This window comes from Drosophila guanche, unplaced genomic scaffold (assembly GCF_900245975.1).
Source record: "Drosophila guanche unplaced genomic scaffold, DGUA_6, whole genome shotgun sequence".
NCBI lineage: Eukaryota > Metazoa > Arthropoda > Insecta > Diptera > Drosophilidae > Drosophila > Drosophila guanche.
The window spans coordinates 282,882-298,501 of NW_022995765.1; the positions used below are offsets into that span (position 1 = coordinate 282,882).

Consider the following 15,620-nt stretch of genomic DNA (forward strand, 5'->3'; position numbering starts at 1 on the left):
ATATACTTTATGTGCCTCCTGTGGGACCACAAATACAATATACCCTATTTACTCTCTTCGAGAGAAGTTCAAACCTCCTTCCATGTTCATCTTTAGTTTCGCTTGTATTGAGAGTCACGTTGGGAGCGATAATAAATTTTGGAAAAATTCCAGAGGTGATCTAATTGGGAGTAAATTCTTTTTTTTTCAATACTGCTAGCGGATTCTAAGAACTTATACTCTACAACAACAGTGAGATAGCTAAAGTCTTGGGAGTCGTGGTGAGGCCTAATCACCATTTAATGGTGTTTTCAAACTTGTTGCTGATGGCGGCGCCCTCAGCCAAGTGAGTGTTTTCTCAAAAACCAGCCACGGCCTAGAACCGGGCCTGGCCAAAAGCGCAGCAATAACATTGTTGCCCGGCTCGGTCGACCCGGCCAATCAATGACCGCTAAGCGTATGCCCGTCACGCACGCGAAGGCCGCAACCAGCGCAAAGCATTGGTTGTGTCGCTAAGAATTGAGTACACAATCGTACACTCAACCCTATTTCAGAGACTTCAGAGACAGGCACAAAACCCATGCACTGGGTTCAAGACATCACGGCTCAGGATCAGGTTGGGGTTTTCGGTGTACTCTGTGCAGGTACATCAATGAGCAATGGAATCGCTGAGGCTACATTGATAACTATCAGGCAACAAACTCTCGCTATCATCATTATGAGCATCATGAACAATGTTATCAATATTATTAACAGCAATCCGTCGTGAGTTCATCTCCCTCACTCTGTCTCTCTCCAAATTTCCATTTTTTCTTGCAGGCAAACGCTGCTTTGCATACGAAATTAATTATGTGCTGCCAAAGGCAATTTAACAGAAACTTATATTGCAACTTAATTTACGTCACGGCGCTTCCCCAGAAGTTTGTATGCCTGTTACCTAGGGAAACATTAAGGTGTGTTGTATTTACGGAGAAGGATGTAACAACACTATGTACTCGTAATAGTTTTAGTTTTAGAAAAAACACACAACATGTAAACCCTTTCATCGCAACAATTAGTCTAGTCCGAACGCTCACCTCTCCTTAACTCTCTGCTGCTAATCTTTCGATACCCGGTACTCGAAGAGTAAATAGGGTATACTGTATTTTTGCACAAAAATAGATGTACTTATGTAACGCACAGAAGGATACGTTTGCGACCCCATAAAGTATATGTATTCTTGATCAGCATCAATATAGTCTATAGTAGCTAGATAAAGCTAGAGCCACCAAATTTTGTCTCCAGGCTGCTTCATGCTTACACTGATACCAGTGTATTTCAAAAATGAGCCCCGCCCCTTCCGCCACCACAAAGGGCGAAAATCTTCCACGGCCACAATTTTAAAGATAAAATAAAACTAAAAACGCCATTCCGTAGGGAATGACCATATCTATCAGATCACCGGATTGGGATAAGATTGGATCATTATTACAGCCAGAATGAAGAAATTAATTTGCAGTGGCTAATTCACGCCATAATTTTATTTTTTGCACATTTTCACATTCCTTACGTAAAAGGCGTCTCGCACGTCCCTTCTCGTTTTTTCTTCTTTTAGCCACTCCTTCATATTCTGCTGCCCGTACTCCTTCCCATGCTGTCGACATCATTTTGCATTTTTAGTGCAGGAGAAATGCGTTTGTGACTGATAGAAAGATACAAGGTGTGAGAAAGAAAAGGAATAATATTGGAATGAGCTGCGCTACAGGTCTGGAAGAGTGGGACTGCCTCGTTTATTTTTTGTGATTCTCTCTTGCAAAGGCGATTATCACTTTTGCGGCAAACTGTTTTAATGCCCAATTTCGACGTCCGCCTTGAGACGCCTTGGCATGTGATGTATGTATGTATGCGCTGTGGCTTTCTTGAGGTGTTGAAGTCTACCTGTTGAATTTTAATTTTAATTTCGGTTCTCTATTCTGCGTTCTTTGGTTCGTTCTTAAGGGCTTTCCACTCCACATGCCTCGCCGGCACAGGCACCGTCACCGCCACATAAATAAGTTGTACAACAAGCAACCACAAGCCCGTTGTCCGTATACCAGTAGCGGTGAAGTTATGCGCACGATATCCATATTTGGACGCACACTCTGCTGGCTATGGTAGCCTTAGCCATGGCGAATTGTAACCCTACTAGCTTGCTGCACCGGCGGCCCCATCGCATAATGTGGAATCGATCCAAGGTATCGCCTGCCACTCTCTAACTCTCCAATTGCCTCGTGTCTTATACTTCAGACTGAGTTTTTCTAATTTCGATTTTAAGGTTTTCCATTTAAGGATGCGCATACCAATCTCAATAATTGAATTCCATCTATGAGCGATGAGGTCTATTATATGGCAGGGTGTGTGTTAGAGTGACTGTTCTAGGAATTCCACGTTGACACACATTAAAAGAAAACTTGAATGAGCAGAAAATCAAGTATACGTAGGACATATCTTAGAAATTGTCCGCCTGTCCATCCTGCTGAGCGCCTAATTCTCAGAGGCCATAAAAGCTCCAGCAACTACATCTACATCTTAGCGGATTTTTGTCAAATTAAAATTTTTTTTTTCATTTGTCATCTACATCAAATCTACAACAAATCTCACGCCAACGCGCTCCTTTAGCACGCTCCTCTTTTCTAGAGCCACACACTGCAGAGTCCCGGCAGAGGCAGAGCCCGCACACTGCAGAAGCAGAGTGTGAATGAGAGAAGCTGGAAAATATAAGCTGCTGGACGGTGTGGGTTTAGCCACGGCTGAGGCAGAGGAACGGCAGGGGCAGAGGCCGCACACTGCGCGAAGCAGAGTGTGAATGAGAAAATGCGCAAAAAACAAATATAAGCTGCGGGACGGCATGGGTTTAGCCACTGCAAATTAATTTCTTCATTCTGCCTACAATAATGATCCAATCGGATCCCAATTTGGTGATCTGATAGATATGGTCATTCCCTACAGAATGGCGTTTTTAGATTTCTTTTATCTTTAATTGCTCTCTGCTATCTGCTTATCTGCTATCTAATTGTAGATTAGGAGGTTTTCGCCGTTTTACGGGGGCGGGGCTAATTTTTGAAATACACTGGTTTCAGTGTGAGCATACAGCAGTCTGGAGCCGCCAAAATTTGTTGGCTCTAGCTCTTATAGTCTCTGAGAACTAGCCGACAAACAAGACGGACGGACGAACGGACAGACGGACGGACAGACGGACGGACAGACGGACGGACGGACAGACAGACATGGCTCAATCGACTCCGCTATTGATGCTGATCAAGAATATATATACTTTAAGGGTTCGGAAACGTTTCCTTCTGTGCGTTACATACAATTGTTATTCGCACAAATACAATGTACCGGGTATAATTAAATATGAAATTGTTTTAATATGACACATTACACAAAACTTTATGGGCTGCGTGATTTGAATTGTTTTCTCTGCATTTATCACATAATATCACATTATAAGTATTATAGCAGTGCCTGGAAGCATCTAAAAATATCTGTACATATGTAGTTCTTATCAGAAACTCAACATAGAAAACAATCTGGGAGCAGCTCATTCAAATCGAATACTAATAAAAAATATTATATTCAAAGATTCCCATTCCCAAAAAATATAAGAAATATGTACATTTTAATTTGTGTTTGATTTTTTGTTTGCTTTGTATTTTGTTTAAGATTATTTTGTAAAGCTCTTGTTTTCTATCACAATTTCTTATGATCTAATGGAAGCGCTGGATCGCCGAATTGAGATTGATTTTCATGCTGAGTTCGATGCGTGGAGTAGTTCCAGCCACTGATACTGCTATCACAATGTTGTACTCTTTTTAAAGCTGATCATTTATGGTTCGAAGGATCACCCTTGAAGCTGGCCTGATGCTTAAGCCTGTGCCCAACGATCCTGGAACTGCATGGAATAGCAGAAGGCTGGCTCAACGCTGGCAATAGGCTGCAGGTTGGTGGTCCAGAAGAATGTACCAGCCTGGGTGCGTGCAAAGCGTACGGGAACATAGATGTCGTCCTCCTCCGTCTCCTCCTCGATTATCTTGATCTCCTGAGAGTGGTGTGCCATTTGAGAGAGTTTCTCATTGGCGGAATTCTCATCGATCTCAGCATAGTACGCCTCCTCTACTTGGGCATTGCGTAGATTCTCATTCGACTCGAGGGATTCCAGCGAATGGTGGTGCTGGTGGCGATACTTCTGCTGTTGCTTCTCTTGCTTCTTGAAGATGGTTTTCAGGACATGCTTGATGCTGTAGCTGGTCTTCATTTTGTTACTGTTTTTGGCAGCAGGTACGACAACGATTTGTTGGCACATTTTTTCGAAAAGATTTTTAGTTTTATGTGTGTTGCTTGAAGCGCTGACGTTGTCAGAATGATTTCCCAAACGGCAGTGGAACGACTTTTATAGCCGGCTCGGTGCTAGCGCTGGAAATGCATTTCCTGTGCGCTCACAGCGAGATACCAAATTCGAAGGGAAACAGCCAGAGAGAGAGGGAGAACGGACCCCTCCGACAGACACGCGTACGTGGTACGCACCAGAAACAACAACCACAGCACATGCAGGCAGCCCGAGGAACGAGCAACGCAAACAGAGCAACGGAGTGGCCCCCCACCACGATTCCGACCATTCCACGGTTCAAGCGTATCGTACCTCACCCTCATTGAAGCGACGAAGACCAGCAGATAATCGGGTGGAGAGAGAGATAGAGAGCGAGAGTGAACGCTATCCGAGAACCTGAAATACGATGCTAGCTAAGAGCATAAAGGAGCAAGAGCAGCAGCAGCAGGAGTAACAGTTGGAGAAGGTTAAGCAGGAGCAGGTAGTCGGCCACAAGCCTGCAGCTCTGTGGAGGAAGAGAGCTAGAGAGAGGGAGAGAAAAAAAGAAAGAGAGCGACTGCAGCAAAGGAAAGGAAACAAACCCCTACAACAAACTGCAACTATCCGAAAAAACGAAGACTCCTCAGAGTGTGAGAAACAATTTTATGTCGGCCTCAAAATTTTTAGGAAACGTATTCAAGTGCCCTCAAGAAATCCCAAGAGTAAGCAGAGCAAAAAACCATATACTCTGACACAGACATGCACACACACATGGACAAAGGGCAGGTGTTCCTTCGTAAAATTTCTCACGACCGAAGGAAGCCAAAAGGAGTTGCAAATTGTATTCCTAATGGGCAATCAACATAAAGACTAAGAAGGGGACCCAGACTCCGGCTCTCGATTCTGGACTGTTCGTGTTTGAGTTCGAGAACGGGACCCCAAGACCATTCCCACGCATTCCCACACATTTTTGTCCTGGTTCTGGTTACCAGAACTGAAAGGAATGGTAAAACGGGGGGTTTAAATCTTCTATTTGTACAGGCATCTCGAATCACTTGTTTTCGTATTTTGATTTTCAACTTTCCCACAGGTCTGTCTAAATCCACCACTATATTCGAACACCTAACACCACTAAATCATCAGACGTAATAAAATACGAGCATTTGCCACTTGTCTTCGATGGCACTTCGAATGTGCCCGCTCCCTTGGAGTGCGAAAGGGACTTACTGAAATGAGGCACACAGTTTTACCGTACATATTTTAATTAATTTATTTTGTTTCGGTCCGATTGTGCTGAATCTTTGGGATCTTTGTGCTGAGAGACCATACTTTAAGATTCATTTTATTGACTCGATTGACTCGGAGTGGAGGAGTTCGCTCTTCTTTATGGTACGAATCTTCTTCATAGTAGGGACTTTTTTTATGGTGTTTTACTTATCTGTGCGCGGCTAATGGATGGAACAGATTGAGACTCCCGTTAAGAGTAGCTGGCAATGTTGAAAATTTTTGAAATCAGCATCTAAAGTGCTTAAGGCAAAGGGGAGAGGCTCTGCTTTGCTCAGCTTATCAAAAGTGGTGCGGAGGTCTCCTGTCAAGGGGACATTAACAGTTTACACTTCGAAGGGTGATGATGCATCTATGTTCGGCTGAAATGATGTTGTTCCTGCTGCTGGTGGTAATATGATATATGTATGTACATATACTTATCTATGGGCTGCCCATGGGAGTGAAACTGGGACTGGCACTTGGAACTGCAGTAGGAGGTGTGCCGGGCCTTTTACATATGTGATCTCCGTACAGAGAGGGAGTGGAGTGGTGTGCATCCCAACAGCAGCAGCCCCACAGCCTCGTTTTGGCGGAAGACAAACTGGTTTTTGGTTTCTTCGGTTTTTTTATCTTTACATACATATGTACATACATACATCAAGAGGGATGCCAAAGCCCGACTGTATACACATACTGGCATGGCATGGCATGCACTCTCCACATACTGAGAGCTCGGGTATGACGAACAAATGTGTAAAACGTCAAAAACGAGATCTAAAAAAATAAAACAAAAAATAGTTTAAAAAAAACAAAAGAGTCGACCGCATCCCAAATATCGAACAGAAGCAGGGCACTATGTGAAATTAGACCACTTTTTCTAGAAAAAATCCATTTGTAGTAATATATTTATATATATATATATATTCGGTTATATATATAATATATTTTTAACCGCGATATATTCGAAAAACCTTGATCTTCAAAGTTAGTCCAAAATTTAAATGAGCTTACCACTGTTAAGTTAGCAGCTTTTTCATCAGGGCCGTTAGCTAGCGAGATGCAAGCTCTGTTAATACTTACGAAAATTATTTCTTGCAGCTTTGAAGTATAATTCAATTTAAAACTAAACAGTTTAAGTTCAATTTTTAATACGTCTTTGAACAGAGGAAATTGTCGCTATATTTTGCGTAATCGTTAGACGTTTAACATGCTTACATTAATAACAAAAATGTGTCTGTGAAGAGGCTTAAAAGTGTCTGACAGCCCCAGGAAGCATTCTTAAAGTCTTAATTGTAGAGAATTTAATTATTGTTAAAATGTAAGTCATCTTTTCTTGATCATCTTTGGTGAAATTCAGTGAAATTCACTGCAGAGGCAGAGTGTGAATGAGAGAATGTGGGGTTTAACCACTGCAAATTAATTTCTTCATTCTGGCTATAATACTGATCCAATCTAAGTGATCTGATAGATATGGTCATTCACTACTGAATGTCATTTTTAGTTTTCTCTTATGTTCAAAATTGTGGATAAACCAGATTTTCGCCCTTTTTTGTGGCGGAAGGGGCGGACTCTAATTTTTGAGTCACACTTGTGCCAGTGTGTTATGACATGAGTCACACGACTCTAGCTCGTATGGTCTCTGAGAACGAGGCTTCAAACAAGACGGACGGACAGACAGACATGACAGAATATAGCATTGCTTAACAAATTCCCTTTTGAATTTGAAAAAAAAGAAATGTTAAACTCTCGTTAACTCCAATTTCTTCTCACTAATATGAACTTATATCAAAAAACTAAAGGAACCAAAGAATATTTTGATTAGGAAGTTATTAATATTTATTAATTAATTAATTAGTTATATTATTAATATTAGTTATTTTGCCACAAAAAGTGGTCAAATTCCCCATAGTGCAGCGTCGGCAACAGGCCAGACTCAGAGACAGAGACTCGATCCCCGAGCCCCAGTCCAAGTCCCCAGACCCAGCCCAAGCCCCAACCAATCTTTTCAAGTTGATCCCCATCAAGATATTATTTGACAGCAATGAAACGACTGGCACGAGTTTGTTTCCCACGGTCCGGAGCTTCTCTGTGTGTATAGGTGTGTGCCTCATGCTGGTGTGCGCTGGTGTGTGGGTTTGTGGGGGGGATCACTGACTGGCTGGGAGTGAGGACTGTTGCTCGGACTGGGGACTGTGGCTGCCTGATTTTCGCGGCGCAATAAAGTTGAAAGCGCACTGTTGGATAAAAATTAATTCAACAACACGCTACAGTTGTGTTTGTGTGTGTGTGTGTGTATCTCTTTGGGTCTCTGAGCTTTGCACGCTCTCTTGCTGCTGCTCCACCACTTGATTTCTGTATGGTGGTGATCGGGGGCTCCAAATGTTGGTAGCTGCCGTCTCGGCGGGAGCACTGAAATTCGCGCGTGCGTATACCATCGATAAAAAAATTGTTTAACAGAAAAGCAACAAAAAAAGGAATATGTATATACATATGTTTGTATGTACATAAAATGAGAAATAATAAAGCGAGAAAATTAGGTCTTCGCTGGGTAGTGGATGATTGGGTGTATACATTCCATTTGTTCATGAACGACTGCAGGATATGCGCTACACATTCGAAATCGAAATCACTTGCGAAATCTGACGATGATGATGAGCCTTGAGTCATGGAACCTGTTCAACTTTTTCTTCGAATAAATTAAGTATTTATGTACACATGTATGTATGTATGTATGTGTGTCGCCTTCCAATTAGGGTACGTAGCAGCAAATTGAAATCTATTGTTACTTCTAAATTATTCTATTAAGGGCACGTGCTACTCGGACAACTTCGGTAATTGTTGGATTGGTATTAATGATGTCAAGATATGGCAGTGATCTTAAGTCAGTTTAGTTGTGGATAACTTAATAACTTGCTACAGATTGAAATTTTGTTACTGAACAACATTTCGTTTTTAAACATATAAAATATAACACCAATAAACGAAGTCATTACAATTCCCATTTACAACGCTCAATAAAACAAGGCCATCACCCTGCACACTCCCTGCTGTAGACACTTTACAACACTGTTCCTCAGATCATATCCCAATTAGCTATTTCCGGAGCATTTAGTAAGGAGAAATAGGCGAGATTGTGCATGACCTGCTTAAAGCTATGCATTGTTGTTAGCTGTAGCTCATTGTTAGTGCGCCGATAAGCAATCTTAATTTGTCTCAAACGTGGTTTTGTTGGTTCTTATACCCGGTACTCAAAAAGTAAATAGGGTATATTGCATTTGAGTGCGAAAATTCATGTTGTACATACAGTTGCAAAAAATATAATAGCACCACTACAACACATTTTGCTCTTCACAAAAAAAATTCGATTGGTTGCCATTTTTTTAATTTTTATTTTTATCATATAGTCTAATATTTCCCATAAACAAAAAAAGTGTTAAATTTTTTCTAATTTCCGTCTTAATATATTTTTTAACTTAAAGAAAAAATACCCAAAAAAACGGCAAAAAAAAATATAGCACCATTAGCCCTTTTTTAAGTGAATCTTCGTAATTTCGAGGAATTGACTTTGTATGAACTACGTATTTTTTAGTTTTTATGAATATTTTATTGTTTCTATCATAAAAGCTAATAATAATTATTACAAAAAGACGTAGAAAGCTCTGAAATGCGGAGAAGCGTGACCTTAGCAACAATTTGATATTGGACGTCAAAACTTACAGAGAATTTGGTCAATTGGTAAAAACGCCTTAAACTATGAAGAAAAGTTTGAAACACGTGGACGAAAACGATATATGACCCCTTTTCAGGTCAAAAGACTGATTCATGAGAACAAGAAGGTTCCTTTCACGCCTTCCACCGTGCTTGAATAAGAGCTTTAAACAAAAGCGATGGGCTAGACAGTTCGGATATGTCTTAGCCAACATAGTCTAAAAGCCTGCAGCCCAAGAAAGCTTTTAAACGCCGGACATATTATTAATCACATGAAGTTGGCAAGGGAGCATGCCAATTAGACATCCCTATAATAATGAAAATAAAATTTCATATGAGTTAAAATTGTTTTATTTATTGAAAAGGGATCATACTTAAGACGTCCAAGAAACACAAGTACACCAAAGAAAACCATTAAGAATAAAAGGTTGAATGTAATGGTATGGGCCTGCTTCTCTTACTGTGGAGTAGGTTCAATATATTGGATAAAGACCATCAAGGATCAGCACGAGTGCATGGATATCATAAAGACTATAATGCTACCGTTTGCAAAATATTAAATGCCACTAGTATGGATCTTTCAACCGGGAATAACCTAAGCATAAAAGCAAAGGAACATCTGTGGTCCGACGTCCAGAAGGCAGTTGCTGCTTCCAAGCCAACCACTGAAGGATCACTTTGAGAACAAATTTAATTTAATCCTGGTACAAAGCTCCCCAAAACTTTGCCTGGACTTAGTGGATTCCCAGATACAATTGTTACTAAAAATTGTGCACTCAAAAAGAGTTGTTTGCCGAACGAACACTAAATATATATGGACATAATAAAAATGAATAGTTCAAAAGTGTTAACTAAGAAATTCGTTACTTGTTGGTAATTTTTTAAATTTTGAATCCATTTCTCAAAAGTGGTGCTATTATTTTCTTTGCCTAATTCCACCAGTTTTTCGATTTTTGAGTTATTCCACAGATTTTTAGGAGTCTTGCCTTTCTAAAAATGTGCTTAAAGTTTCCTTAAAGTTAAAAATGTTAGTGTGGGTACTATTTGAAAATTGCTTGTGGTTGTGGTGCTATTATTTTTTTTCAAGCTGTATGTACATGCACAGTAGGAAACCTTTCCGACCCTATAAAGTGTATGCATACATACATACATTTGTATATTCTTGATCAACGTCAATCGATATACATATGTATGTACCAATGTTTGTGTGTCCGTCCGTCTTGATGAGCGCCTGTTTATCAGATACTATAAAAGATTGAGCCACCAAATTTTGCATCCAGATGTCTGGGATATCACACTGTTACTCTTACCCTTTGTACTCTTGTTGCACTGTTACACACTGTATTTCAAAAGTTTCTCCAAGCCTCAATCCGCCCCAAAAAATGGCGAAAATCTGCTGTATCCACAATTTGAAAGAAAACGCCATTCCGTAGGGAATGACCATATCTATTTGATTACAGAATTGGGATTAGATTGGATCAATATTATGGCACTAATTATAACCCCGTCCTACAGCTTCGCTTATGCTTCTTTTTTGTTGCTCATTCTTTCTCGCTCGCACACTCTGCCTCATGCTGGTGGGATGATGGTGAGCTAAAAGGGCGAGTTGGTGGGAAAAGTGATGCAGATGACAGATATAGAATATATTTTAAATATAAAATTCGACTGAGCATAAAACCGGGTATAAAAGTTGTGACTCGTACGAAGCGTCTCACTGTGTATTTATTTCATTTTGCTTTAGTTGTTGCTGCTTTTTGCTATTTGTGTGTTATGATGAGCCCGAGCTCGTGTCATTTTTAAATGAATACAGAACAAGGCAACGTTACAGCGTCATCATCGTGGGCACTTCTAATTAAATGTAAATCTGAGCTGAGATGAGATGAGCTGAGCTTCTTCTTTTCGATGTATCAGAGATTCTGGGAGAGAGATAGCATGTATGGATGTACATACATATGTGTATGGATATCACACACATAAAATAGCGCTCACATTTGTGATGTGCCAAATGCCTGAAACACCCTACGAGCCGTAACATTTATAGAGAGTGCTAACAACAACAAAAATTAAAAACAACCAAAGAACGTCGATCGATTGTAACTGACTTTCGCGCACACGTCGATGCCAACCAGGCTATTGTTCCCAGTCGGAGCACAGCGTCGAGTCGGATCCCAAAGTCAAGATGGTAATTGTCTACAAATAGAAGCGAGCGACAACCCAAGAGCTCAAGAGCAGAGTCCCAGAGCTGAGGCGCAGACCAGACCAGACCGATGGCGAATACCCATAGCCAAAGCCAAACCGACAATCAAGAAAAATCATGTAAACGAAAAGCGTAATGCTCGTCCCACGAAACCCACGACTACCACGATCCAATCAATGATCCATAAAGCGTTAAATAAAATAACACAACCACCGACCCGACCAAAGACCAGAGACGACCACAACCAGCAAAAATGCGTCTCTGCTCTGGGCCCGATGACGATTCCACAATTATCAGCGTGCCATAAGCTACTGCAAAAGGGTGAAGTAAAGGCACATGGCAAAGAGAAAAGGCGATCAAGACAGAGAGAGAGAGAGAGAGAGAGATACGACAGCCAAGTCAGAGACCCACAGACCGAAGCACAGGCTGAACCGGCCATACAAATGAATTGAAATGCAAACATCTTGTTATGGATGGAAGGCATGTGCTCGCTTGGCTGCCGTCTCGAGTCTCGCGTCGCATCGCATCGGATCGGATCGACTTGGAAGCGGTATCTACGCGAGCCAGCAGCAGCAGCTCTTAAGGCGGGCCGTCAGTAAGGACGGACAAACGGACAGACAGAGGGATTGTACAAAACCCCAAGCATGCACAATCAGAAGAAGTCAGGCCAGCCGTCGTCATCGCCGTCGTGGAAATCGGCTGCGAAACAGTTTCCCACGGTATAACAATCACACACACACATATACACACACGTACCACTTACAATGATAAAGAGACTGATGGTAAAGAGACAGAGGGGCAAAGAAGGCAAGCGCGAGAGGAGGGCGCAGCCGCAGCCAAGTCATTTTATTGCCCTCACACACACACATAGCAAAAAGCAAAAAAAAAAACAGAAGCCACCACCATCGCCACCGCTCCGCTGGCAAGCAAGCAGCAGGCCGCGCACGAGGCAAAACTAGTATCTCGCTCGCACTCGCAGCAGGTACCGAGCACAGCCGAGCCTATATAAAGCCGAGCCCTCGCTGCCAGTTGAATCACTCAAAGCTTCGGATCCATTGCGTGCGCACAGATCGCACAGACCCCTAACAGACCGAAACGGAGTCCAAGTGGAACGCTATTTTCTGTGGATTACGCGAGTTTTATTCATTCATTAAACGTAAAAAAACAGTGATCACTCGTCACCATGGTGCTGGAGATGGAAATGTCGAAAACGTATCAGTACCGCAAGGTGATGAAGCCGATGTTGGAGCGCAAGCGACGGGCGCGCATCAACAAGTGTTTGGACGAGCTTAAAGACATTATGGTGGAGTGCCTGACCCAGGAGGGGGAGCACATTACGCGACTGGAGAAGGCCGACATTCTCGAGCTGACCGTCGAGCACATGAAGAAGCTGCGTGCCCATAAGCAACTAAGCCTGAGCAGTAGCAGCGGCACCGCCGCTGACTCCAAGCTAAGCATAGCCGAGAGCTTCCGTGCCGGCTATGTGCATGCCGCAAACGAGGTGTCCAAGACTTTGGCTGCCGTGCCTGGCGTCACCGTCGATCTCGGCACTCAGCTGATGAGTCATCTGGGGCATCGCCTCAACTATCTGCAAGTTGTGGTGCCTACACTACCCATTGGCATGGGTGTGCCGCACCAAACTCCAGTCTCGGGTGTGGATGATGCCGCTCTGGTCACGCCGCCACCATCGGAATGCGGCAGCCTGGAGAGCGGCACCTGTAGCCCCGCGCCCAGTGAGGCCAGCTCCACCTCTGTTCCCATGTGGCGTCCCTGGTGAAAGCACTAAAGCTTCATTCTGGATTCGCCTTTAAGAGGAAGGCTACATTAACTCTACTCAACCCAACTGAGCGCCAGCTGCACCGAGAGGTCATTGGTAGTTCTGCGCTGGAATGGAACCGCGCAGCCAATATGTTTCTGCTCAGACGCCGCTGCCCAAATGAGCCCTGTAACCGGGCTAGGGACAACGGGCATCGCCTTATCATTGCGAGAATTTTGTTGCAATTGAAATCGATACAAAATAAAAATCAAAATCTGCTCCCAAAACTATTGTCTTCTTCCCTTTTACTAAGTGTGATTCAATTTCACAATTTTCCCGCAGTCCTCAGCGAAGCCTTTCCAAAGGCGTTGGAACGCAACAACAAAACAAAAAAATCAAGAAAGAAACCAGAAACCAAATAATTCGAGATAAACTCCATGGCAGGCCGAATCACAGAGACCGACCGCAGCCGGAAGTCGCTAAATATTTTCCCACACTCGGGCTAGCCATTGTCCGTCCTCCAGCAGACTCGTCGTTTGCGATTGCCTTTGCATCTGGCCTCTGGCTCTGCCTCTCTGGGTCTCCGGATGGCCTCATTATGGCCCGATCCGCTTCACTCAGCAGTGGTCTGAAAGGGGCACGGATCGGAACAGATGGCCATTTACGCCGGCGCTCTGTCGCAATTAAAATATACAAATAAAGAAAAAAGTCAATTCTAGGAAACGTCATTTATTATGAGAGGCGCTGTCTCGTAGTGTGAGAGTGTGAGAACCGTTTCTCACCTGTCAATGCCTTACCCCTAAAACCCCACATTGAACTATGGTCTGCCATTGTGGTTCGACTATGGCTTTGACAGCTTTAACTGCGCTTGACCGCTTGGCACATGCGCCGGGGCCGGTCGATGGACAGACAGTTTGATGGGACAGTTCAGTCAGACATTGCAAATTTAGCTCGCGACCGCGACCGTCTCGGCACTTAAAATTCACTGTGTGTGTATGTGTGTGGGTCTAGCTCATGCTATAGTATATGTGTGAGTTAGGTTTGATTACGGAACTTCAGTTGCAACGTTTTGTCTGGTGGACAACTATGATGATGACTACTTACCCGACCCGACCCGACTCAAGTCTGGTACGGGGACGGGACCGACCGTTCAAGCCGTTCGCTGTTAATCTTCAGAAAATATGATTAGTCACGTTACTTTTATGGCATGGAAACCAAGTCATCAAGCACCATTGTGGCTCTGTTTTTGTTATTTTTGGCAGCTCTTTTCCCCCAAAACGGCTATTTATGAGCATCAACCGGTAGTTGTGGCCTGAGTTGTACATACATACATATGTGATCTACTTTGTGATAGAATGGCAATCGAAAAGTTGGCTCTCAGATAGAGCGACAACAGTTGAAGGTATGTATAGACCTTGAATGCTACTATTAGGGTGGTCCTAGTGATCATTATCTGGATGTGAATTATCGTCTTTGGTGATCTATCACCACTGACACCGATCACGCCCTCTAAGCCTAAGCTTTGAGTTTGGAGATCCATTGAAATTAAAGATTTACCTAAAAAATTTGATCGTAATTGGAATTACTCGGAATTGCCATAATTACATATAGCAATTTTAACAGGTATGAGAAAATAAAATCTAAATTATGTCATCCATAAGAAGGATCATCTGTGATATGCTTTAAAACTCAAAGTACTAGCTACTCTGGAAAAAATCTATAGCAACAAAGTACAGTGCGGCAGCTCACACACATCATACATCATATGTATGTATGTATGTACACCTCGTGACCTCTGTGTGGCAGTAGTCATTCCCAGGCCACCCCACATCAAAATTCACTACGGCCACCTATTTCAGTAATAATACACACGCCTCAAAAGTTAATGCAGCCATATTAAAGTAAGAGCAAGACCACCACTTAATGCAGAAGAGGAGCGACGAAAAACGGCCTGGCATGGGCATGAGAATCGGAGTCGAGTCTGAGGATGCTGCCAACCACTCGTGCCGCTAAACCCAGCCTCACACACACAGAGACAGATAGAAAGATAGAGGGATAATGGGAGACAGCGACTATCAAAAACTGGTGGGCAGCTTGTCCAGTGGCAGCCAGAGCGTGTGCCATTGTATTGTAACAACATCCCATATTAAAGATATTACAGAGTCAATTGCACACCATATAAGTATGGTTTGGGTGGCTCTCCTCTTCAAACTCCCCACGCCCATACACATTTCCAATTCAATTCCTAAACTCTCCACTCAACTCCCGAGACCATCTCTAGAAGCATACCGGAAAACCATCTCACTCGCTCTCGCTCTTTTTTTTTTGGTCATAAAGCAACTAAATTGAGTTCGTTCAACAAAACAGCGACGCATGCGCCGGACCAC

General features: G+C 42.8%; 2 protein-coding genes across 2 annotated transcripts; one reads left to right on the top strand and one right to left on the bottom strand.

The window, feature by feature from the left end:
* Positions 1–3,672: 3,672 nt before the first annotated feature.
* Positions 3,673–4,374, bottom strand: LOC117591094 (enhancer of split malpha protein). The gene has a single exon (XM_034284195.1). The coding sequence runs from the start codon at positions 4,301–4,303 to the stop codon at positions 3,866–3,868; it is 438 nt and encodes a 145-aa protein (XP_034140086.1). The 5' UTR covers positions 4,304–4,374; the 3' UTR covers positions 3,673–3,865.
* Positions 4,375–12,406: 8,032 nt separating this feature from the next.
* LOC117591108 (enhancer of split mbeta protein) lies at positions 12,407–13,520 on the top strand. Its single transcript, XM_034284210.1, has one exon. The coding sequence runs from the start codon at positions 12,661–12,663 to the stop codon at positions 13,252–13,254; it is 594 nt and encodes a 197-aa protein (XP_034140101.1). The 5' UTR covers positions 12,407–12,660; the 3' UTR covers positions 13,255–13,520.
* Positions 13,521–15,620: the final 2,100 nt, after the last annotated feature.

Bases quoted from the DNA above. Each gene is read 5' to 3' on its own strand.
- LOC117591094 (XM_034284195.1), bottom strand. From the start codon at position 4,303: ATGTGCCAACAAATCGTTGTCGTACCTGCTGCCAAAAACAGTAACAAA.
- LOC117591108 (XM_034284210.1), top strand. From the start codon at position 12,661: ATGGTGCTGGAGATGGAAATGTCGAAAACGTATCAGTACCGCAAGGTG.